At 40.8% G+C, this 25717-nt stretch overlaps 1 protein-coding gene across 9 annotated transcripts in view; it reads right to left on the bottom strand.

Annotated features, from left to right (window-relative positions):
* The window catches only part of AMBRA1 (autophagy and beclin 1 regulator 1), a 172481-nt gene that overhangs the window by 123954 nt on the left and 22810 nt on the right, over positions 1–25717 (bottom strand). For 7 of the 9 annotated variants that reach the window (XR_008662549.1, XR_008662550.1, XM_055310902.1 and 4 more), the window contains exons 2-7: positions 19576–19829; positions 19153–19211; positions 18461–18644; positions 17479–17651; positions 16474–16540; positions 14452–15905 (exon numbers count right to left, since the gene is read on the bottom strand). Coding sequence is in view for 7 of the 9 variants with exons in the window: in XM_055310902.1 (XP_055166877.1) it covers positions 14452–15905; positions 16474–16540; positions 17479–17651; positions 18461–18644; positions 19153–19211; positions 19576–19710 (2072 nt within the window). In the remaining 2 variants the exon portion in view is untranslated. The remainder of the gene's footprint in view (positions 1–14451; positions 15906–16473; positions 16541–17478; positions 17652–18460; positions 18645–19152; positions 19212–19575; positions 19830–25717) is intronic. The other 2 variants (XM_055310920.1, XM_055310930.1) reach the window with 1 other exon arrangement.

The raw sequence follows: 25717 nt of genomic DNA, 5'->3' as shown, positions 1-25717 counted from the left end.
CTCCAAAAAAAAAAAAAAAAAAGAACTCCATGGGCAGCCCGGGTGGCTCAGCGGTTTAGCACCACCTTCAGCCCAGGGTATGATCCTGGAGACCGGGGATGGAGTCCCACATCGGGCTCCCTGCATGGAGCCTGCTTCTCCCTCTGCCTGTGTCTCTGCCTCTCTCTCTCTGTCTCTCATAAATTAAAAAAAAAAAAAAAAAAAAAAAAAAAAAACTCCTACAATTTAACAACAAAAAAACAAATAACCCAATTAAAAAATGAGCACAGGACTTGAAAAGGCATTTATCCAAAGAAGATATACAAATGGCTGCTAGGTGTCTCAGTCAGTTGAGCATTGGACTCTTGATTTCAGCTCAGGTCATGAGTGATCTCAAGCCCCACACTGGGCTCCATCCTCAGCAGGGAGTCTACTTGGGATATTCTTTCCCTCCCCCTTTACCCATTCCCCTCTCCCCCATGCGTGCTTTCTCTCTAAAATTAATAAATCTTGGGATCCCTGGGTGGTGCAGCGGTTTGGCGCCTGCCTTTGGCCCAGGGCGCGATCCTGGAGACCCGGGATCGGGTCCCACGTCGGGCTCCCGGTGCATGGAGCCTGCTTCTCCCTCTGCCTATGTCTCTGCGCCTCTCTCTCTCTCTCTCTCTCTCTCTCTCTCTGTGACTATCATAAATAAATAAAAATTAAAAAAAATTAAAAAAATAAAATAAAATTAATAAATCTTAAAAAAAATCTACAAATGGCCAACAAGCATATGAAAAGATCCTTAACATCACTTATCATCAGGAAATGCAAATCAAAGCACAATGAGACACCCACTTCGTACCATTAGGATAGGCACTGCAAAAAAAAAAATACAAAAAACAAAACAGGAGGTCACAATGTTGGTGAAGATGCAAAGAAACTGGAACTTTGGTGCATTGTTGGTGGGACTGAAAAATGATGCAGCCACTGTAAAAAACAGTATAGAAGGTCCTCAGAAAAGTCAAGAATAGAACTAGCGTATGATCCAGCAATCTCCCTTCTGAGTGTATATGCAAAAGAACTTTGAAAGAGTTATTTGTCCTCTGCAGAATTATTCACAATAGACAAGACGTGGAAGCAACATAAATGTCCAACAGACAAATGGATAAAGAAAATGTATATACATGGAAAATTATTCAGCCTTTAAAAAGAAGGAAATTTTGTCATATGCTACAACATGGATGAAACTCGAGGACAATTTGTGAAGTGAAATAAGCCAATTTCAAAAAGACAAATACTGCATGACTCCTCTTACGTGAGGTATCTAAAGTAATCAAACTCATAGAAAAAGAAAACAGAATGGCAGTTGCCACGGATGGGGGAGTGGTGGAAAAAACAGAAAACTGTTCAAGGAGTATAGTGTTCCACTCACACAAAAAGAAAAATTTTAGAGATCTGTTGTCCAACTCTATGTATATACACTTAACCGTACTGTACATTTAAAAATTAAGAGGGTAGGGATCCCTGGGTGGCGCAACGGTTTGGCGCCTGCCTTTGGCCCAGGGCGCTATCCTGGAGACCCGGGATCGAATCCCACATTGGGCTCCTGGTGCATGGAGCCTGCTTCTCCCTCTGCCTGTGTCTCTGCCTCTCTCTCTCTCTCTCTCTCTCTCTGTGACTATCATAAATAATTAAAAAAATAAAAATATAAAAATAAATAAAAATTAAGAGGGTAAATTGATATATTTTTTTTAATCACAATAAGACCAAAAAAAGGGGGTGGGGGTCACATTTGCTACCAGAACAGAGAAAAGAAAAAGACCACTTTGCTAAGGTGAAGTGATCCAAGGAAACAGCAGGAGGAGAGAGGAAAACTGAGAAATGTATGGGAACATGTGTAAGGGTGGAAAAAAAATAAAAGAGGTATAAAGTTTCATACTCGTACCCTCTGACGCAGCAAAGGAAAAGGGCAAAGGGCGCAGTGTTAACAAACTGCGATTGATTCTCTCTTTATGACAAGGTCATGCTTTCAGCCTTTGCTTCCTTTATTATTCCAATTTTCTGCTCTAACTTGATTCTAATTTCCTGGCAGGTGGCACCCAAGCAGCTTTTCACTGGAACCCACCCCTCTATCCAAAGTGCTCGGCTCACAGGGAGAGGTGCAGACATTCTTCACTAAGATTTCATAGTCCATCATCAAAGGAAGGTTACTTTCATACTACATAACCTGACATAACCGAAAGCTGCTCACTAAAGTGTGACCCAGCCAGCAAATAAGCTTGGCACTCCACTTTCCCTCTTTGGAAACAGAGGAGGAGTTTATTAATTGTTGCTATTAAAGAAAGTCAGGCAGCTTCTCAGGTGAGAGGGCTGTCAGCACGTCAGCCCACAGCCAGCAGGGGACCCCTTGCGGGTGAATTAGGCAGGAATTGAGTAGAGAGGATAGTGCCTCCCTCCAGGTGGAGCTGAGTGGTAGGGCACTTGCCTACCCAGGCACTAACTAGGAGGGCTCAATGGACAGAGCATCTGACCCTTAACCTCAGGGCTGAGAGTTCAAGCGCCACGTTGGGGATGGAACCTACTTTAAAACCAAAAATACTGTCTTCACAAAACCACCGACACATTTTGCCTGAGCTAATGCAGAGGTAACCAACATGAAACTGAAATTAAGAAACCAGCCCAGTGCAGATTAAGGTACAAAGAAAGTTCCATGCCTTTACTAAAGGGGCAATTACTACTCAATTCCTGCTGATAATTATGTAGGAATACAAGCCAGACCTAATTTTTTTTTTCAAAAGAATCCAGAAATCTGGACTTATGTCAGAAAAAAAACTGAAATTTTCAGCAACACTGTAAAGGTCAAACAAACATATCTGAAAGTTATTTTGCAATCTCTAGGTTAATGGTACAGGCCCACCCACTAAAGCCAAATTTGCTCACATGAATACATTGTCTGGAATGCTCCCAAAAGAAGTAAAAGATGCACTGGATCCTCCCCTCCCTATAAATTCATAAGAAATCCAAGAGGAGGAGAAGCTACCGGCAGAGTTCTAATGAGCTGGGACCGATAACAATAAGCAAAATATATTATGCAAACAGAACCCCATACACCTGGTGTTATTGTTTTAGCAAAACCTCCAACGCACCCTTTAGAGCACTACTGTGCGCAGATACAGTAAAGAAGGGGATCTGAAGGGGGAAGAATGAGTACATGGGAAATTGCTCCCAGTGTATCTGCAGCACACACATAGATCCCACTGTAGTCCCTGTAACAACACTCCAACACTCTGAGCTGACAGAAGCGATTACATCTTTTCAAGTTCTCAGTGTGTATACAAAGCACACAGCCTGCTCTACACCATTCAGCCCCAGAGAGAGGGATGATGGGGGATAATTTAGATCAGTCTTAACAGGTGCTAATTTGACCTGCAGTGGGAAAAGGGCTGCCTGTCGAGCATACAGCCTGCAGGGCCTAGAGGCTCACACCCTCCCCCACACCAGGGCAAGCCTCCTCACTTGCAAACAATTCCCAAGACAGATACTGAGCAAGGATGGAAAACCTTGCTTCAGGGCAGATAGGAGAGGAAACTAGAAAATCTTTACGCACTTACACCTGCTTTTAACCAGCAAAAAATCTTGTAAGAGCCAATACTTAGGACATCTAGTTCAAAGTAGAGAGAGGAGAGAACCAATGCAGGAGTCCCTTACCTGCCTCTTCAGAGTCTTTATTATCATAATGCCTTCTATTACTATAGCACCTGACTCTCTTCCAAATCACGTATCATAAAGCAGGGATTGGCAAACCAGGGCCTGTCGGCCAAATCTGGCCTGCTGCCTATTTCTGTACAGCCCATGAGCTAAAAATGGTATTTATATTTTTAAAGAGCTGAAAAACATCAAAAGAAGACTATTTCATGACACGTGAAAATTATATGAAAGTCGCATTTATGTCTATAAATATAATTTTATTGGAACAGAGCCACACTCATTCACTTACATGTCTCTGGCTGCTTTCATGCTACAATGGCAGAGTTCAAGATTTGCAACAGAGACCGTATGGCCTACAAAGCCTAAAATTTTCACTATCTTGCCCTTCACAGAAAAAGTTTGCCAATCTTTGATACAGAGGATATAACCAGGGATCATGCTCAGAATTCAAAGAGGCTCAACTATAGTGACCCAGTTGAGCAGGTGAGCAGTGAAGGAGGGGATCCCTGGATGGCTCAGCAGTTTAGCCTTTGGCCCAAGGTGCAATCCTGGAGTTCTGGGATTGAGTTCCGCGTCGGGCTCCCGGCATGGAGCCTGCTTCTCCCTCTGCCAGCTTCTCTGCTTCTCTCTCTTTCTATGTCTATCATGAATAAATAAATAAAATCTTAAAAAAAAAAAAAAAAGGTGAGCAGTGAAGGTGAAAATGATTAATACTAGTACCTCTCTTCCACCCTCCCCTCACCCTATTGCCAAAAAGAAATGGGTTTTCTAATTACCCCTAAAGACAAGTCAAATATCTAAGTGTTACTGCCTTAGGATAAGGCAAGAGATGCCCGGTTTCTCTCAGTCATATAACAAGACCCAGAAGACTAGGTGGCCTAAAGCCTGTAAATGAATGTCAAAGATGGAACCAAGGTTATGTCTCCCTCATACAAGATTGATGGAAAAGAAAAGCATGTGAACATCTCCAGGTGGCAGATATTTAGAATTAAGAAAACAAAAATCCTTTTCAACCCTGAGTAACAGGTTCCTGAGAAACCCAGTGGTAAGAGAATTTACCACTGAAAAACTTACAACCTTATGGGACCAAAAAAAAAAAACAAACAAACCAGAAACAGGAGTCCCAATCTATGAAATTATATTCACTGAACTAAAACAGGAAACAGAAAATATCTTAAATTAGTAACAATGAATACTGTACAATTAATTTTCATTTACCATTAGCAATGTTCCTACTTTTCGGCCCCAGCAATTTTACTTCTAAAAATTCATCCTCCTCTAGAACACATGCACAAGTACACAAAAATGACACAGCAACTGTCTGTGAAAAGCAAAAAAACAATCCAGATTCTATCGACAAGGCACTGATTAAATTAATTATAGTCCATCCAATTGCTGGAATACTATGCCACTGTCAAAAGGAATACAACAGATCTATATATTTACCAACATGGAAAACTGTCCATGACATATTAAGTAAAATATGTAAGTGGTAGAACAATAGATTTAGTATGATCCTGTTTTTACAAATAAAGAAAAAATGTGTTTTTACTTACATAGAAAAACTCTGGAGTTAACACATAAATTGTTAACTGATTAGCACTGCAGAGAACATTTTTTTTTTATATCACACATTTCTGTAATGTTTGAATTTTTACAAATGAATTTGTATTTGTTTTATAAGCAGAAAACAACAGACGTTTCAAATTTTCCACTGATTATCTCTCACTAGAGCTTTTTGAGGCTTTCTCTCACTGTTTCAATAACATGCCATTATGGGTTGGGGGGGGTGTCAAGGCTTTGTTGCAGATAAGACTGCCTGCTAAGAGGCTTGCTTGCTTTATTTATTTAGCAACTCTTCATCCAAACATTTATGGCCTTTCTAATTCTGACATAATCATTGACTCCCGCCTTCTGGTTTTACCAGTCTCAAGACACAAATTAATCTAAAAGCGTGTGATGTTGCCTAACTTTAATTTACCCTATTTAGCAGAGCTCTTCAGTCTATTCTCAATCAGCAGCCACAGTGATCCTTTAAAAATATAAGATCATGCTACTCTGCTTCTGATGGCTTTCCAAACCACTCTGAGTAAGAGGTAAAATCCTTTAAATGGTTTAGAAGGCCCTGCATAATCCACTCCCCATCGCCTCTCTACCTTCATCTTCTATCACTCTACCCTTTGCTGTGCTCCAGCCAAGGGTCTCAGGGATTTTGCATTTGCCCTTCTCTCTTCTAGAATGCCTTTGCCCCCAATGTTTAGAGTTTACTCCCTTACTTCCTTGAGGTCTCTGCTCCAATGTCACCTTCCCAGACTTCCTTTGATCCCCTATTTAACACTGCAAACTTCCACCACGTACCTCCTACATTTTAAAATATTCTTCTCCATAGAACTTACCACCACTTGGCATACTGGCTAAATATTATATCTATTGTTTGTCGTCTTCCTCTCATTAGAATGAGAGATTTACTGTAGGTGCTTAAATAACATCCGGTACACAGGTGCTTAAACATTTGTTAACTAAATGTATAAATGAATGAATCAATCAGAGTAATTATTTCACTAGCCCAATGCCCAGAGTTATAATAAGAGCCTCACTCACCTGTGACAGCCCTTGCCATAGTCCCAGGTGACTATGGGACTCAGTCCCACCTCTAAGGCCTGGTTTTACCTTCCCCCAGCTTCCCCTACATCTTTCTAAATACTAACCTTCTTATTCCACCATCAGTTTTGTCTTCTTTTTGATTCCTCAATACCTGCTTCTCTCTATTCCCAGAACAAGTCATGATTTGGTCATATCACAAATTAATTTCTCTTGGTTGAGAATTCTTCCCTATTTGTCCTCAAATGCCAAAACTTCTGAGTAAGAACTCAAAAGTTAGGAAGGATTTATTGTAACTTGAATACCAAAGACAACAATTCCACCAACCTTTTAGGGGCATAATTAGAGGTAAAGCAAACTCTATCTTAATTATAAGAATTCTGGCCCCCCACAAAAAAGAACATAGTATCTCAAAACTAAAAAACTGTGATAATTTTAGTAATGCTCACATACCAAAACGAAAAAAATTAGAGCACCTGTTTTCTCAAATTCAGAACACCCTACTCTAAGCAGATTCAGTGAAAGCCTTCCACAGAAACAAAGGACCAATGGGAAACAGAACCTTCACCTTTAATTTGGCTTACCTGCATCTAATTTGGACTCTATCAAGACCAACTATTTCATCATTGAGACTGCGAAGAGTTTTTCCTGTGGCTTTTAAGTTTTTTTAAAAGTAATCTCTATAGCCAATGTAGGACTTGAATTCAAGATCCTGAGATCAAAAGTCACATGCTCTGCCAACTGAGCTCGGTCGGGCACCCTGAGACTGCAGAGTCTTTAAGGAGAAACAACAACACTGACTGGCAGAGGTACTGATATCAATGAGAGGCCAAGCCACAGACAACAAAATGGTATCAAGAAGCAGCTGTACGGCCAATATCTCTGATGAATATCAATGCAAAAATCTTCCACAAATACTTGCAAACTGGATCCAATAATACATTTAAAAAAAATGATTCAGCAGGGGGTGGGGGTGACGGGCACTGAGGGGGGCACTTGATGGGATGAGCACTGGGTGTTATTCTGTATGTTGGCAAATTGAACACCAATAAAAAATAAATTTATTAAAAAAAAATGATTCACTGAGCGCCTGGGTGGCTCAGTGGTTGAGCATCTGCCTTCAGTTCAGGTTGTGATCCTGGGATCAAGCCCACATCAGGGAGCCTGCTTCTCCCTCTACCTGTGTCTCTGCCTCTCTCTCTCTCTCTGTGCCTCTCATGAATAAATAAACAAAATCTTAAAAAAAAAAAAAAAGATTCACTACAATCAAATGGGATTTGTTCCTGGGTTGCAAGGGTGGTTCAATATTTTCCAATCAACCAACCAAAGTGGTACAACACATCAAATGAGAAAGGAATCATATGATCATTTCACCAGACGCAGAAAGAGCATATGACAAGAGTCATGAAGAGTCATGAAGTACAAGATCATTCATGATAAAAACCCTCAACAAAGTAAGTTTAGAGGGAACATACCTCAACATAATAAAGGCCATATGAAAAACCAATAGCGAACATCATCCTCAATGGAGAAAAACTGAGAACTCATCCCCTAAGGTCAGGAACAAGATAGGGATGTCCATTCTCACCACTTTCATTCAACATGGTACTGGAAATCCTAGCCACAGCAATCAGATAACAAAAAGAAATAAAAGGAATCCAAATTGGTAAAGAAAAAGTTAAACTGTCACTATTTGCGAATGATATGACACTATATATAGAAAACTCAAGATTCCACAAAAAAACTGCTAGAACTAATAAACAAGTCGCAGGATACAAAATCAATGTGTAGAAATCTGTTGCGTTTCTATACACCAGAAATGATGCAGTAGAAAGAGAAATTAAGAAAACAATCCGATTTATAATCACATCACAAATAATAAGATACCTAGGAATAAACCTAACCAAAGAGGTGAAAGACTTGTCTGTCCTCTGAAACCTATAAAACACTGATGAAAGAAACTGAGGATAACACAAAGAAATGGAAAGACATTCCATGCTCATGGATTAGAAAGACAAATATTGTTAAAATGTCTATACTAACTCAAAGCACTCCACATATATAACTCAATCCCTATCAAAATACCAACAGCATTTTTCACAGAACTAGGAGAAACAATCCTAAAATCTGTATGGAACCACAAAAGATCTCATATAGCCAAAACAATCTTAAAAAAGAAAAGCAAACTGGAGGCATCACAATTCCAGACATCGAGTTATCTTACAAAGCTATAGTGATCAAAACAGTATGGTAGTGGCACAAAACCAGACACATAGATCAATAGAACAGAATAGAAAATCCAGAAATAAACCCACAATTATGTGGTTAATTAATCTTTTACAAAGTAGGAAAAAATATCCAATGGGAAAGACAGTCTTTTCAACAAATGGTATTAGGGAAACTGGAAAACTCCATGCAAATGAATGAAACTAGACTTTCTGGGCAGCCGAGGTGGCTCAGCGGTTTAGCACTGCCTTCAGTCCATGGCATGATCCTGAGGACCCAGGATGAGTGCCACGTCGGGCTCCCTGCATACAGCCTGCTTCTCCTTCTGCCTGTGTCAATGCCTCTGTGTGTGTGTGTGTGTGTGTGTGTGTCTCATTAATAAATAAAATCTCAAAAAAAAAAGAAAGAAACTGGACTTTCTTACACCATACACAAAAATAAATTCAAAATGAATTAAAGACTTAAACGTAAGGGACACCTGGGTGGTTCAGTGGTTGAACATCTGCCGTTGGCTCAGGGCATGGTCATGGGTTGAGTCCTGCATAGGGCTCCTGGTGAAAAGCCTGCTTCTCCCCCTGCCTCTCTATGTCTCTCATGAAGAAATAAATAAAATCTTAAAAAAAAAAAAGACTTCAATATGAGACCTAAAACCATAAAAATCCTAGAAGAAAGCAAGACAGTAATTTCTCTGACACTGGCTGGAGCAACTTTTTTCTAGACAGGTCCTCTGAGCAAGAGAAACAAAACGAAAAATAAAGTTTTGGACTACATCAAAATAAAAAAGGTGTCTTCTGTGTACAATTCTAGGTAATGCTAATTCATTTATTCAACAAGAAATTATTAAGGCAACAACTCTCTAAAGGCTAAAGGATGTAATACAGTAATGCGTTTTTTCTTTTTTTACTAAGCCAAAAAGAATTTATACTGCATAATGAATCATAGAGGATATAATTTCAATTCCATTTGTTGAATTCAACTAATATTTGTTGAGCACCTATGATGTGCCAGGTAGTATTTTAGGGACAGCAGGAATACAGACATAATCGCTGCCTCAAGGGGCCTCACTGATAGAAAGGGAAACAAATACTTTTCTGTCATGTGTACAATATTGCAAGTTAAGTATCTACATCTAGTACAAACAACAAAGAGAAAGTGATTATTTGGGACATTCAGGGAGGTTTTCTCAAAGGAAAAGGTGACAGCTGTGTTAGGTTTTGAATAATAAATCAAGTATAAACCCATCCAAAAGAGTGCAGCAAAGCTACTAAAGATGGACCCCTCTCTGTATTATGATCAAGCTGCAAAGACTTGTGCTTTCCTAATTTCTAGGTTACCTTCTCCCTCTTGTGGACCTAGGACTAGCCCTGCAAGAGCTCCCTGGAAATCCCCATGTGACTAGAGCTAAGGCATCAAACAAGTTTGTTGGACCACAAAGCCTCAAGAGGCTTCAGACTGCTCCAAACTCCAAAGCAATTCCCTCACAAACGTCTAAAAAAACCCAAGAAATCATATGAGGGCTTCCAACTCTAACCTTTAATGTTCTGGGCCAAATTTCCCCAATCTTCTTTTATCATAAGGGAAAAGTACAGATCAAGATATCAGTTCTCAGAACACATTCAATCTTATTAAATACTTCAGAAGAAAGGCCTTGTCACCTTTCTGGACAAGGAATGCAGACAGAATTTAGCTGAGGAAGAGTTGGCCCAGATTTTGATCTTCCATTTGTTGGAATTTTTACAGTGAACTTCCCTAACTGGGATCACTCCCAAATAGTGCAGTTCTATGGGCAAATAACTAAAACAGTGTTTTCTCCTGTATCCTTAAAAACATTGTATTGGTTACACTCCTCTCAAGAAATAATATTTGCAAATGATTTATCAGACCTCCAATTTCTTACAAAGAGGACTGAAGAGCCATCACCCTCCTCCCACCTCTGCTCCCCCCGCCCCGCACCCAGGGAATGATCTACAGGAGCAATAGAGGTTCTGATGGAAAAAACTCAATGCGTGAAAGCACTAATTTCAATGAAAAAGAGGAAAGAGTGCCCTTCCTAGGATCTAGGGGTTTGAAACCCACTGTTGTTATAAGTACATCTTATTTCTTTTTTTAAAAGATTTATTTATTCATTCAGAGAGAGCGAGAGAGAGGCAGAGGGAGAAGCAGGCTCCATTTCCGCCCTGTGTATCTAAGTTTTCTCAGTAAAAAAAAAAAAAAAAAAAGGAGGACTTAAATACACTCTGTTTTCTCCAGTTTTTTTGTTTTGTTTTCTCCAGTTTTAAGACACCATTTAAATAATTTTCTCTTTTCCTTTTTTTTAAATTTTATTTTCTCTTTTCCTAATATCAGCCTTTCAAAGCCACAAGGACTCCTGCTGCAAGCTGCAGGGAGCCACAATACCTTGATCTTCTGCTAGATCCTGGGCTATCAAGACCTAAAAAGAAGTTTCTGGTGGTAAGGAAAGGGTCTGCCACCCAAGTTATAACTTGTAAGCTGGAGTCAAGACTACACAGGAATCTTGCCCTCTTCTGCCCACAGGCAAAAGGAAACAAATGTGAACTGGGGATCACAGGTCAAACAACATAGAGTTATAATGAAATACACATTTGTGCTCAATATTCTCACTAATTTGCAAACACTATTAATTAAACCAGTGGCAGCAAAGATCAAAATATGCCTCTTTAGTCTATCACCTACTTCAAGGCCAAAGAATAAACCTCCCTTCAAGTAGACTAGGCACCTAATAAGGACACCTTTTCCTTCTGGCCAGTCTAGCGGCAGCAGCAGCCCAACAGTGACACCTGCTGGGGAAATCCAAGGAAGGGCTGGCTTATCAGCTAGAGAACATCTGGTCCCTTTTGAAGGTGGTAGAAGATGCTGATTAGCACCAGTGTATGGATTAGTAATTTACACTAGAATACAGCCACTCAAATTAAGAGGAAGTGATGACCCTTCTGTAAAGGTTGTGCACTTGGAATATTTTACAATGTTCCTCAATTTTGAGCAGGCTGTCAGCCCTTACAGTATATCTCATCCTAGTTCATCTTAAGTGATTCCACAAATCATGTAAATACTGTATTTTACAATGAAACCATGCATTATTTGTATTTTTAAAAGAAAAAAATACATATGCACAATTGTTTATACCAAGACGGCAAGGGATTTCATCTACTACAGCCTACACTTTTAAATGTTTAAGCTTTTTTTATTTAAACCACAGTTTCTGGGTTTTCACGGTCTACTTCATTAAGAAATGATTAATATCTTAGTCATATGTGGCTTTTTACATTTAATTAAAATTTAAAAATTTATGTGTAGTTTCTCAGTTCACACTAGCCACATTTCAAATGCTTAATAGCCATGTGTGGCTAGTGCCTACCACACTGGACAGCACAGATACAGAACACTTTTATCACTGTAGAAGGTTTTACTGGATGGCATTGCTCTAGAGAAACATTACAGTATCTTCAGATGAAATTACATGATGTCTGGGTTGGGGGAGTGAACAGGGAATATAGATGAATGAAAGCTGGCTAAGTGCTAATAGTTTTTAAAGTCAGGTGATAGGGATCCCTGGGTGGCGCAGCAGTTTGGCGCCTGCCTTTGGCCCAGGGCGCGATCCTGGAGACCCGGGATCAAGTCCCACATCGGGCTCCCGGTGCATGGAGCCTGCTTCTCCCTCTGCCTGTGTCTCTGCCTCTCTCTCTCTCTCTCCCTCTCTGTGTGTGTGTGTGTGACTATCATAAATAAATAAAAATTAAAAAAATAAATAAAGTCAGGTGATAGATATGTGAAAATTCACTTATTATACTTTTCTCTTTATTTTTATATGTTTGAAGATTATGATAATAAAAAGTTAAAAGACAATAAAAATAAAAATGATGAACCTTTCTATGAGGTATCAATACCATGGTGGGCAGCTTAGAAAAATCTTCAGTGACACACACCAGAACTCAAATCCCCACTCAGGAACCTACTTATGGATCATTAACAAGAAACTTGATTCCTCTGAGCCTCACTTTCCTCAACTGTAAGATGAGACATTTAATACCTGCCTTGCACAGAATTATGGTGGAAATTAAAAATATAAAGACACAGTACCTAACACATAGTGGGCCCTTAGTAATTGATATCCTTAGTTATTATCAAACAGAGTTTATTTTAAACCACTCAGGTATTTCTCAGGACACCACCACCAGGAGAGGTACTACTACAATACAATAGAATGGACAAAGGCTGACCAGAAGCCCACTGATACTATGGAAACAAGTACTGGGAGGCTTTTAGAACAGTAACTGTAGACAGTTCTTTTACAGCTACCTTTCATAAACTCTTTGCATGCCTACTCTATGTCACGCAATGTGCTTGCTACATTCCCACCTCTCTTGACAAAGAAGAGTGACAGTCTCAGGTTCCTAATATGGGCCACTATGCAAGGCAAAATATTCCAAAGCCGGGAATTTGGTAGATGTTAATCCAGAACTGGTCTCAATTATATGCACATAGTAACAACCTCTATTATTCTATCTCTCATATCCAACCAAGTGTTCTATCTTCCCCTTAGCAACTGCCCCTAGTAACCACCCACTATCTTGCATTCAACATGTTCTTTCCTGTCTTAGAATGTGCTGGTCCCCTAAAATAAAAAGGTCTTTCCTTTTCCAAAATCCTACCCATTTTTCAAGACTTGATTTTGCACGGCCTTCTTTGATGGCACTTCCCTCTCTGAAATGAGACTGCATTTAATCACAGTACCACACAATGAAGCATTTGGGTCATCTATGTTTTTTATGTAATTGCATGTAAATAAGTCTTGCCTCTATAATAACACTCCCAGTGGGTAAAGACCAGGTATTATACTTCTTTTGAATTCCCTACAGTGCCTAGCACAGTGCTGGAGAAATTGTAACCATTCAACAAATACTTATTAACTGGGTAATTCTCTATAAAGCATTCTCTCAAAATAACAAGTACATTATGTGCACAATCCATATTCCCACCCTTGTTAGAAGCTTATGTCAGAAATTTCAGTTGCTTCAACAGAGGATGTAATGCAGAGCAATATGCTGTTTGGATCCAACAGGCATATTCTGGGAGTTGCTGATTACGCTAAATGTGACCTTTACAGAATTACAGAAAGAAGTCCCTAATAAATCAAGATAGATGCGCACATAGCCATACATGGAACATGTGGTGGGCGGTCAACTACACCCACTCTGTTTCTTCCATGGAAGAGTTGCCTGGGATGCTGATCTGAGTATGGAGAGGCCTTCCTTCTATAAAGAACAATTATTCTTCTTCCCCACCTTGAGGTGAATGTCCATCTGGAAGATCTCCTCAAAGAATCTTAACTAAGCAACTAATTTGCTATCCAAAAAGTATCTCTAAAAAATGGACTTTCCTTGACATGTATAAGATATATATATAATTTTCTTTTCCCTATGTCAAGTTGCAACGTTTCAAAAGATAGGGTTTAACAGGTGAACAGTTGTCCAAAGAGGCACGACTGAAAAAGAACTAATAATGTTCATCTGTACCAAGCAGAGTTCTCTTTTACTACTTATTCCTAAGCACTCTGGGAAATTTTTTTTCACAATAACTAGTGCTGCACATACAGTCCTCTAAGAAGTTCACAAAGTAGGGCAGAACAAGTCAATGGCTCTACCTCCTCTTGCATCTCTAACCTGATCTACATTCTCTTTCAAGGCTAAAGGTCTCAGGACGGTTAGCCAGAAAAGGAGCTAGCAGAACCAACTGACTTATACAGTTAGGACCCATCCTTTCTCTGCCACCAGAGCAAGATTTTCCAAGAAGATACAATGGACATCAGGGAGACCAGAACCAGATGCCATGGGTCCCAGACACTCCAGATCCAGTCACAACATCTACAGGACTGAAGGAAGAGACGTTAGGAGAAAAGTAAGGGATGTAGGAGAAGATAAGAAAGCACCTGCTTACCTCCTGAGCGAATCTTCCTCAGAGCTCTCCTCAGGCATATCCTGATGTAAGGCCTCCTGTGATACAGTTCCAGATCTGCTAGACTGGGTGTAAATTCTTTCCCAGTGGCCTGTCTCCTGGTTGAAGGCCACCCCCACAGTCCTCTCCTCCTGCGGACTAGCAGAGCTGCTCAACTCCAGCCTGCTGGAGCTGGGTGTTTGGCCCTCAGTCCGCTCAAGGGGTGGCAACTGGCTGCCACTTGACGGCATGCCCTCGAAGGTGCTGGGGACCTGCCAGGAGGAGCTGGCCTCGCTAGAGGAGTAGTTAGGTGTGGTTCTTTCCCAGCGCAGGGTGTCGTTGTTGAAGGTCAGGAGATTGTGGCAAGCGCGACAGCGGTTCAGGTGGCCACGGGACAGGTTGGAGTTGTTCTCACTACTGTGTGGGGTGGGCTGGTGGGAGGGGCCTGGCCTCTCAGACTCAATGTTGTTATTGAGCATTTCCTGGGCCTGTTGGGTCTGGGGGGCTTCTCCGCTCAGGCTATGGTCTAGCTCCTGAAGCCGGTCATACTCCAGAAAGAAGCGTCTCAGGTCACACTGAAGCTCATGGCGAATGCTGCCTGAGTTGTTTTGGCTGGAGCCACTTCCTCCATCTGACTCAGCTGCCAACCCTGAAGCTGGAAAACCCCTCCCTTCTGTGGCTGAAGTGTACACAGACGCTTGAGAGCCACCTTCCTGCTGTCTCAGCACAGATAGCAAACTCACCGAAGAGGCACTGGTCCTGGGCGGAGGCATGGATTCTGCCTCAGAGCGGGAGTTCAGACTGAGCACTGTCCGGGTCCACTCAGACCCTGTCAGCCCAGGAGCTATTTCTCGGTGATACCTAGAAGGGTGGCTGGACAGAGGGCCTCCCAAAGAGCGACGGGTGGGACCCAGACTGAGGTTGCGGAGCGTGTTGCCGGCAGTGCTGCTCTGGACTGTACTGAAGGCAGACGGCCGGTTCAGGAGGCCCTGGTCCTGCTGCGTTGACGAGGCCTGCTCCGGGGGATGGAAGGGCTCGGTCTGTACAAAAGAAAAGGAAGGGGTAGTAGCCCTGGCAGAAGCAGGGGGGACACTGTCCTGGTGTGGCAAGAGGGAAGGAACTCGAGTGCCAGAGCAGCGGCTGCAAAGGCACAGGATCCCAAGGTGCTGGCAGCACTCAGCTGTGGGGTAACTGACCCGCTGTCGGAGCCTGATGTAAGCGGAAGTCCTGGGGCGCTCCGTGGAGGGCTGAGGGGGAGGCGGTGGGGGTGAGGGGGTAGCAGAATCTTGCACTGTGCTTTGCTCTCCCACCTGGATGCCAGAGGAGCGGGAGGACAGCATGTGCAGGAAATTGTGGAGGAGAGGCGTCCGGCGAACTGGCTGTGATTGCAGCAGAGCACGCTGACGGTAGTGGGATAACTCTGTTCCGTCGATGGGGATCTCTGGTTCATCATCACCCTGCAATGTGGAGCCAGGTGGGGCAGGGGTAGAGCAAGGCAGTTAGGTAGAACCTCCAGGTCAATTAAGGAAAACTAACTACTAATAACCATCCAAGGAAACCAACCTTTATGGATTGACAACAACTCTATCCTGAAGCACTGAGGATTAACTAACTGATTTCAGATTCTGGATCATCATATGGAATTAAATTATTCATTCCAATCAGTGACATTTCTGAATGAGTACAGGGGCAAACCAATTCTTTATAAAACATATCTCTATGACATGGAGGCAGTGAAGGAAGCAAAATGTCAACCAGCCAGTGGCACAGAAATGACAAGCTATCCAACACAGCCTAGTTAGTTACTTAATAAGGTGATCACTTGGCGGGCTTCAGAATTGACTCCCCATCAAGATTATGGCTAGCTAGCACATGGAATATGCAGTATGAAGCTAGTTTTGAATCTCAACTGGAAAAGAAATACTTGGGCATTACAAATTACAAGTCCAATATAGTCGAAACCAGAGCACTAGTTTAGAAAACAATTCCCAGTTTAGATGGAGCTGGAACTGCTGACTAACTTACCTGCTGATTGGAAGGGTTAACAATGGCTGTGAGTAAGTAGTGTCCAAGAGGATCAAATCTCACCAGACTGAAAACACAGAAGAGAAAGACAGACACACATAGATGTTAATGGTGAAAAGGAAGCCTGTTTTCAAATGTATTGCAATCATTACTGATAACTGTGGGATTACCCAGGTATTCACTTCATGCTAGAAACTTTCAAAATTTTTGAAGAGATTACAATAACAGGGCTCAATACTTCCTGTTACCTCCTCACACTTGCGAGAATAAGAGAATATGTATCACAAAAATAATTTCAAAAAGCAGCTAGGCTCCCATCCCAAGAAACAGCTACATTAAACACACTCTTGCTAATATCTAAGAGCCTATCATAAAAGTAAAGCATAGCACACTCCCATACCCTGCCACAGGGTTAGTTTTTCCCTCACAAAGCAGTTACAATGGCAAGAAGCAGGAGTTCTGGTGACAATTAACAGTTTTAGCATCAAGTGACATAGCTGAGACTAGAAAATTTTCTTATATCCAACTGCAATACCAAGAGAAGCAAAGAAAACTAATGCATTAACTTTATTCAGGCAGTGTGTGTTTTGATCTTGAGGGCTAAATATCAATTAGCAGATGTGACATATACTTACATCTCCATTTTTCGGTTTGATAAATACAAATAACTGGGCTTAGCAACTACCCACCAAGTTAACCTCTACCAGAACACCTTTCAGGTTTCCACCCCCACCTCCCAAAAAAAGGGCTACCCCAAACCTAGACAGCTTTGAACCTAAAAGACATTCTAACAATTGTGGCCTACAGAGGCCAGAAGATAAGACCAATCAGGAATAGCTAAAAATAACTGCTGATTGGCCTGCAGTTTAGCAAGTAGGAGGAGCTGAAAAGATAACCACTTGCTCTGAGTAAGTATAACAAACTGCTTCCTGAGGTGACAGCAAGTGCAAATGTTCTCTGCCAATGTTCTCTGCCAGACATCGCTGGTGGACAGAGAGCACTCACCGGACCCGTTCCATCTCACTAGCTGTCTTCACCACAGCAAAGGGCTCCCGCCGACTCCAATCCCAGAAGTGGATCTCATTGGCAGTGGCAATCAGCAGGAGCTGAGCCGTAGGGTGGAAAGCCAGAGAAGCAATGGCATTGTTGCTGTCTGTGAACCAGCTTTCACTGCCACCCTATAAATGAACCAATCCTAATTATTCTCAGGTTACAAACTGGCAGCAAACTAGGATGTCAATTTTAAAAAAGGATCATTTAGGGGTGCCTGGGTGGCTCAGTGGTTGAGCGTCTGCCTTTGGCTCAGGGCGTGATCTCGGGTCTGGGGATCGAGTCCCACATCAGGCTCCTGCAGGGAGCCTGCTTCTCCTTCTGCCTGTGTCTCTTCCTCTCTCTCTGTTTCTCATGAATAAATAAATAAAAGCTTTTAAAAAAATAAATATGCCCTCTATAAAATGTAAGAATTCAAAAAAATAAAAATAAAAAAAATAAAAAATAAATAAAAAAATGTAAGAATTCAGTGATCTGGCAGTGTCACCAATTTATCAGAAAATTATTACTGTCTATCAGTTCTCCAAGTCATCTACAATCCAAAGCAATGAGCATCCATATAGTTCCTATTTCTGAAGCCTGTGAAAATGCAAGCTTGGTGCATGACATGGTACACAACAACCCACTAGCAAGTCTCCAGGACAAGAAGCATATTGCTTTGGCAATCATGATCAGAATACAGTACATTCTTGCTCTAAAACAAAACGCATCTATCCTGAACATATTTTAAGAACTTCCAGAACTATGTCACAATGGGCAGAAGGAAGAATAGCTAAATAGAATGGAGGAATATAGACTAGACTTTCCATTATTTAAGTGGGTAACTACCATTTACTCAGATGTAGTTCTGAGAACCTGGCTAGTCTCTCCTCCAGTTAAGAACTCAATGGTAAACAACTCTCTGCATTTAGAGTATCAAAGAAATGGAAATACTTACATGCAAATCCCAAATCCTGACTTCCCCATCTAGGCAGCCAGAAGCAATAAGGCCTGAGATGGTGGGATGAAAAGTGACACACCACGGAGTACGGCGGTGTCCAATCAGAGAATGAACACATTTACCAGTCTTCACTTCCGTAATATAGATATTATGGTTCACGTGGGTGGAGGCCAATAGAGTCCTAGGGAATCAAAGGGTGGGAAGTGAATGTAAAGTGTGTAGGAGGGTAACAAATTTTATCAGTTCTGGATAATCAGCTTTGGAGTATTCCCCACCCCAGTGCGGAAAAGCTACACCTTAGGCATTACAAAAAAATAGAAATATTATATCTTTAAAAGCTTTGGCTTCTCCACACTGTCCCCAAATAACACACATCTCCTTCAGAGACTATTTTTTTCTAGCTGGAAAAATTATCATGCCATCAGTGGCCTATTATCACACAGGCAAAGGGCTGTAATTGAGAAACTTCCCAAGTTTGATTCTCAAGGTCCACTGTTTCCTTTGCTTATCCCCATTATTTCTATGGTTAGTACTGTTCATCTACTTTCTTTCACCTTCTGATACACTGGAAAAGGTCTCTCATGCAAAGCTTCAAAGAGCCCTTAGGGATGCTACCAAGCTAGGCCAAAGATATAGAAAGCAATGCTATTGCCAAGTCTTAGATTAAGTTACAGATAAGTACTAGGTACCTGTCTGGGCTGAAGGCCAGTAAAAAGGTAGAGCGTGGACTATCTGGCAGTTCTACTCTCTGAAAAACAAACCAAAAAAAGTCAAAATACATTATTTATAAACTATGGCTTACTCTATCTCAAAAGCACACAAGCCACTATAGACTAGTGTTCAGTATAAGCTGAGAAACTGGAGACAATGATCAAAACTCAAGTTGAAAGAGAGAAATCCAAATTACCTTAAAGAAAAATGTCTAGCTCTAAAGGGAAAAGATATTTCTAGCCCATAAATTCTTCCAAATTTATTTTTAAGACTCCATTAAGTTAGATACATCAATTCTCTTGCACAAAATAAATCATATCCCAACTCCATTAGCCCATTCTAAAACCCCATTCTACTGTCACCCCTCCAAATCCTATGTCAAAAATATCCGTTTTTCCTACCTTGCCTTCCCATTTCATCCACCGAGTTTTATCTTCCACTAGCTCCTGAAGAAGCCTCTGAGCTCCAAAGGCCCGAGTGCCCCGTTCTCGCCCCCATAGTATCCGGACAGCATTCTTCTCTGGAACAACCTTCATAGTGCTCAGTAGCCACTGTCACACCAGGCACAGGAAGAGAAGGAGCAAGCAATAGCTCCACAAGCTGAAGCAGCTAAAATGAGGCCATTCAGGTCCTTGTAAGTTGTCTTCATGGAAATCTAAAGGATGGACATTAAAGTCAAAGAACATCTATTCTATAATCAGAGAAGCTTCCCACTGCAAATACAATTCTAGCTCAAAGAGGAAAGTATGTTTTTCATATTTAATGACACTCTCTCAGGAAAGACCCTTCTCCCAGAACTTTTCTTCCAAAAATATTTCATCCTTTTTTTCAAGTTTTTATTTAAATTCTAGTTAGTTAACATATGTAACAAAAATATTTCATCCTTAAATTCCTCTCCTATCCTCAGTAGCTCAGCCTCATAGCTAAAGAATAGATCATTCTCTAAAGCAGTTACTCTTATTATTTTATCAGGTAGGAAGAACTTTTGTTACTAATAAAAAAGTCTAAAAACCTGCCAAAAACAAAACACAGCACATGCCCTCCCTTCTGTGCCACACTGCCTCCCTAGCCACCAGCCCCCACTCCTTATCACTTGGGCAGCCTCCAAGCCAAAAACACAGGCAACCGATTTTAAAAGGCTACTTGAGTTCTGTTTTTTGTTTTTGGGGGGCTTTTTGTTTCTGTTTTCAGAGGGGCAGAGGGAATGTAGAAGAGGGAGAAGGAGACAGAAAATCTTAAGCAGCCTCCATGCCTAGCACAGAGCCCAACACAGGGCTCAATCTCACTACCCTGAAATCATGACCCAAGCCAAAACCAAGAGTTGGATGTTTAACCAACTGAGCTACCCAGGCACCCTGAAATCTGTTTGTTTTTCCTTTTTTAATTTTTTTTATTTATTTATGAAAGACACAGAGAGGGAGCAGAGACATAGGCAGCGAGAGAAGTAGGCTCCCTGCAGGAAGCCCAATGCAAGACTCAATTCCAGGACCCAGGGATCATGCCCTGAGCCAAAGGCAGATGCTCAACCACTGAGCCACTCAGGTGTCCCATGGAGTCTGGTTTTTACGCAGTAGCTTCAACTCTATCTCCTACCTAAAATCATGTGCATAAGGAGAACTTTGGGGTATCTTTCTCACGTTCTTTTTCTCTTCTCCACTAAGGTTCCAGAGTAGCAGAGACAGAGGATGAAAGGGAAGAAAAAAAAAAAAAAAAAAAAACTCAGTTCCTTCTTCTCATCTACCACAAGCCATAGAGCCTAAAACTATCACAAGATAAAGAAAAATTCAACTAAAACATCAACTTGCAGCAAAATATACACATATGTAACAATTAAAGAATTGTGGCTCCTCTATACAATGGAATATGAAACTCAATAAAATGGCATCTCAGAAAAATACATATAGAATGTTATTCACTATAGCACTGTTAATTCAACTGTTGTGAAAAAGTTTCAAATGTGCAGAAAATTGAAAAAAACAGTACAATAAAGACACTATTCACCATTTAGACTCAATATTTGTTAATATTTTATCACATTTGCTTTATCTATCTCTATGAACACACAATGAGTTATTTTTTTCTGAACCATTTCATCAGGCTTCAAGATGCTTTACCCCTCCCTATATACCTCACTGTGCATCTACTAGGTATAAAGACATTTAACTTTATAACCACAATACCATTAAGTACACTGATTATCATCTAATGCTCAAGTCCTCATTCAAATGTCCCCCAACTGTCTAAAAACTGTCCTTAATAATTGGCTTTAAAAAAACCCAGAATCCAACCAAAACTCAAGCAATGAATTTGGAGGTCATGTCTCTTTAGTCTCTTTTATCCTAGAATGGCCTCAAACTTTTGTTTCTTATTTACAACACAAGCTACACAAGCTTTTTTTTTTTAGAGGTGGGGAGAGGCAGAGAGAGAATGCATCCTCGGCAAGGAGCCCAACACTCAAGGCTTGATCTCATGACTCTGAGATCGTGATATGAGTGGAAATCAAGAGTCAGATGCTAAACCGACTGAACTACACAGGCACCCCAACACAAGCTTTTTTAAAGCCCAGGACAGGTGATTTGGAAAATGTCTTATACCCTAGTTTTGTCTGACTGTTGCTTCACAGTGCCATTTAGCTTACCTCTCTATCCCTTACATTTCCTATAAACAGAAGGTTTGGTCTAAAACACTGATTGGATTTAGGCTGAGTGTTTTGGCAAGAATGCCTCACAGGTGATGCTATCTATGTGCTTCATGATGCAGCACAGCAGGTGGCATATATTCTCAGGCTGTCCCAGTTAGCAGGACTTGGTAAATTATGTGATCATTCAGCAAAATATGACTACTTGGTTGAGTTTGTAATTGCCAAACTTTATAGAGATATATTCCTCCCTTTACGATGAGCAATCTGTGGCTAATATTTTGCATCAAGTGAATATCCTGCTCCTTCTCAACTTTTTGCTTAATAGTTTAGCAATCACTGATGATTCCTTCTTGAATTATTTCATTTAGAGGCTGAAAAAATGTTCACTTTCCAATTCCATCGTTACTTCTACATTTATTAGCTGGCATTCCTTTGGAAAGAACTTTCCCTTAATAACTGAAGCAGAGTAAATGCTTTTTTCCCCCTTTAATTACTACTTCCCATCTTATTGTTTATAATAGCAAAAACTGAGGACACTCAAGTGTCCATGTAAAAAGGAGACTAGATGACTAATCTATGGTAAGGCAGATTCTATGGGTACTGGTAACAAGAGATCTCCAAGATAAAACATTGTGAAGAGAGGAGAAAAGCAAGGCACAGAACAGTATGTATAGTAATGCTACCTTTGTGGGGTTTTTAAAAAGATTTTATTTATTTACTTATTTACTTATTTATTTATTCATGAGAGACAGAGAGAAACAGAAACACAGGCAGAGGGAGAAGCAGGCTCCCTCTGGGGAGCCTGATGGGGAACTCAATCCCAGGACCCCAGGATCATGCCCTGAGCCAAAGGCAGACGCTCAACTGCTGAGCGTCCCAGTAATGCTACCTTTGAATAAGAGACAAAATTAAATGGTCACTCATTATGGAAAGGACAAGATGAAGGGAGACAAAGATGGAAGCAAGACTTCTCAAATGTTTTCGTTTTGTGTAATTTTTATTTTGGAATGTATTACCTACTCAAAACTTATTTTAAAAATATTTAATGAAAAAATACCTGTTGAGTGAAAAAAGCAGAATACAAAATCACATATACATTATGATCCCAATTTTGTTAAAAAAAATCTTGGAAAATAATGATACAAAAGGAATATAAATACTAACAATGGTTGTCTTTAATAATTAGAAAAGGCAGTGTTCTTTTCACCTTTTCACTTTTTAAACTTAGGAAGTAGTAAATGCTTATTGTAAAAAGTGAAACAACAATGGGCTCTTTACATTTCACAAATGGCTGCAATCTGAAAAGTACACAACTAGATGTATCCAAATACAGACAGAAGGAAAAATATTTATAGCCTGTGCTGAAAGGAGTTTTCTCCCTGGCATATTAAAATGTAGAAAGCCAGGAAGATTTTACAGAAAGATGCAACTCCAAGTTCCTAGACACATACAACAAAGTTCCCTAAGGAATGACACAGAAACAAACTCTAGCCAGTATCCTCACGGTACAGCTCTCATCACTCATTAGTGCACGATATAAATATATCCACACTGAAAATGTCAACATGCTGCAGGCCAACCTCCTGAATAAACTAAGGATGAAATAACTGAAAGGAAATAATCTACTTGGTGACCCTGACAACTCACGGTTTAGCACTGAAAGTCTGGAAGTGACACTGCCACACAGCTGAATAATTACTAACCAGGAAGGTGCCAAAAATACAGTTCCCGTTAGTTCACCTTAACCCTTTATTAAGTCTAATTTTTTTGAGTCTATCATTCTTTTATCTAATACAGAGATGTCCAGAAGAAACAAGTTTTGAGGGTCACTTAAGAATGTGACAAAGTACTTTCACAGAAATACATTTAAACCATTTATAATCTTACAACATGTGGTGAAAATAGCAGCAGTCCAATTTGTACCAAAAAAAAGTCTGACCTGACCTGTTGTAACTCAAGAGGAAGAATATATAGGTTACAAACACCATAGAATTCAGAAAACTATGATACAACCTAAAGTTCCTAAAGGAACTGGAAGAGGAACGAGCTGCTACAAGCACCAGTTATCGAGAAAAACTGAAAATCTCTAGCTCAGGCTTACCAAAGAGCTTGTCTATCAATTCCCAAGGACCTAAACACACTAAAAGTTCAAACAAGAAAAAAATGGAGTGATGCCAAGAAGTCAGAGGGCCTAGAACAATCGCACAGTCTCTCTTTTGTCTGACGAAGAATATTTGTTCTGTTTCTTTAAAAGGATAAGGGCCTTACACTCCTCACAGCTACCTGTGAAGAGATTTTACTTTGTTCTCTATAAGGAACAAAAGGAGCTAAATCAGACTGAAGTCAGACAGGCCCGTTGCTGAGGAGGAAGTGCCAGTCAAGTGTGTTTTTCATTCCTCTTTTTAAAAAGGAGGAAGAAACAAGTTTCCCAATCTGTCCCTTAAAGCAGACTGAGACAAAGGGTGCCAAGAATAGTCTCTGTGAAGCCATTACACAGTCCCCAGAATCAATTCTCGGTCACCAAAAGCCTTATGGAAGGAGAACCAACCCAAAGGACACAACTGCGATGTGTACACAAATGCCCCTTTCAACACCACCCCCCTCATAACATGACTGATCACTCTCAAAAGATGGGAAGATAGGGGTGCCTGGGTTGCTCAGTCGGCTAAGTGTCTGCCTTCGGCTCAGGTCCTGATCCCTGAGTCCTGGGATCAAGTCCCCCATCACGCCCCCTGTTCCATTGGGAGCCTGCTTCTCCCTCTCCCGTTCCCCCTGTTTGTGCTCTCTCTGTATCAAATAAGTAATCTTAAAAAAAAATGTGAAGATAAATCACCTTTAAAGACTGTCTTAATTCTAGGACATAATTGTATTTAACAACTACTAATAAAAATCACCTAGAGAACATGCCACAACCAAGTGGGAACTAAAAGTTAGATTTACAGGTTCCCCCAGCAATTCAACTTTACTCCACCTCCTCCCCAAAGGACTTCAGGCAAGTTGCTTAACCTCTTTGAGGCTTAATTTCCTTCTTCTTAAAACAGGAATGGCAATATCTGCTTATCAGGTTGCTGTGAAGTTCCAAGAGGAAAAGAGTAGTAGAGTGTCAACATCATTGCTGTTACTGTTGTCATTAGTACTGAATTCTCTTTGGGATTTCCTATGGTCTCCCTCATCAAATAATACAGCTAATTAAAACCCCAGAGACACAAGATGCTACAATTCCCAAAAGTAGCATATTTTTCTAAGAAACATTTCAAAGACTATTACCAGACATCAAAGTAAAAAGTATTCAGGAAAATAAAGTATATCTCTGTGGCAAAAATAGTTAAATGAGGGTGCCTGAATGGCTGTCAGTTAAGCATCTGACTCTTGATTTTGGCTCAGATCATGATCTTATGGGTTGTGAGATCAAGCCCTGCATCCGGCTCTGCGCTGGCTGTAGAGCCTGCTTAAGATTCTCTCTCTCTCTCTCCCTGTCCCTCTGCCCCTCTCCACCTCTTTCTCTCCCTCTCTAGTTATAATAATAATAATAATAATTAAATGAGATCTGAGCTACCTCTCCATAAGTAAGGTGAAGTAAAAAAAAGAACCAACAACTCAGAACTGTACCTACAACCTGGCTAATAATTCAGACTCCAAATCCTCCCTTCCAATAGCATTCCAGGAGTGTGAATCAGAAAACTATTAGATCTGGAAGGAACTGTTTTTTTTTTTAAATAGATTTATTTATTCATTCATGAGAGACACAGAGAGAGAGAGAGAGGCAGAGACACAGGCAGAGTGAGAAGCAGGCTCCTCGCAGGGAGCCCGATGCGGGACTCGATCCTGGGACTCCAGGATCACACCATGAGCTGAAGGCAGATGCTCAACTGCTGAGCCACACAGGTGTCCCTGGAAGGAAC

This window comes from Nyctereutes procyonoides, unplaced genomic scaffold, assembly GCF_905146905.1.
Source record: "Nyctereutes procyonoides isolate TBG_1078 unplaced genomic scaffold, NYPRO_anot_genome, whole genome shotgun sequence".
NCBI classification, from domain to species: domain Eukaryota; kingdom Metazoa; phylum Chordata; class Mammalia; order Carnivora; family Canidae; genus Nyctereutes; species Nyctereutes procyonoides.
Note: the sequence above shows the minus strand (reverse complement) of the source record. Positions and strands in the feature narration are given on the sequence as shown.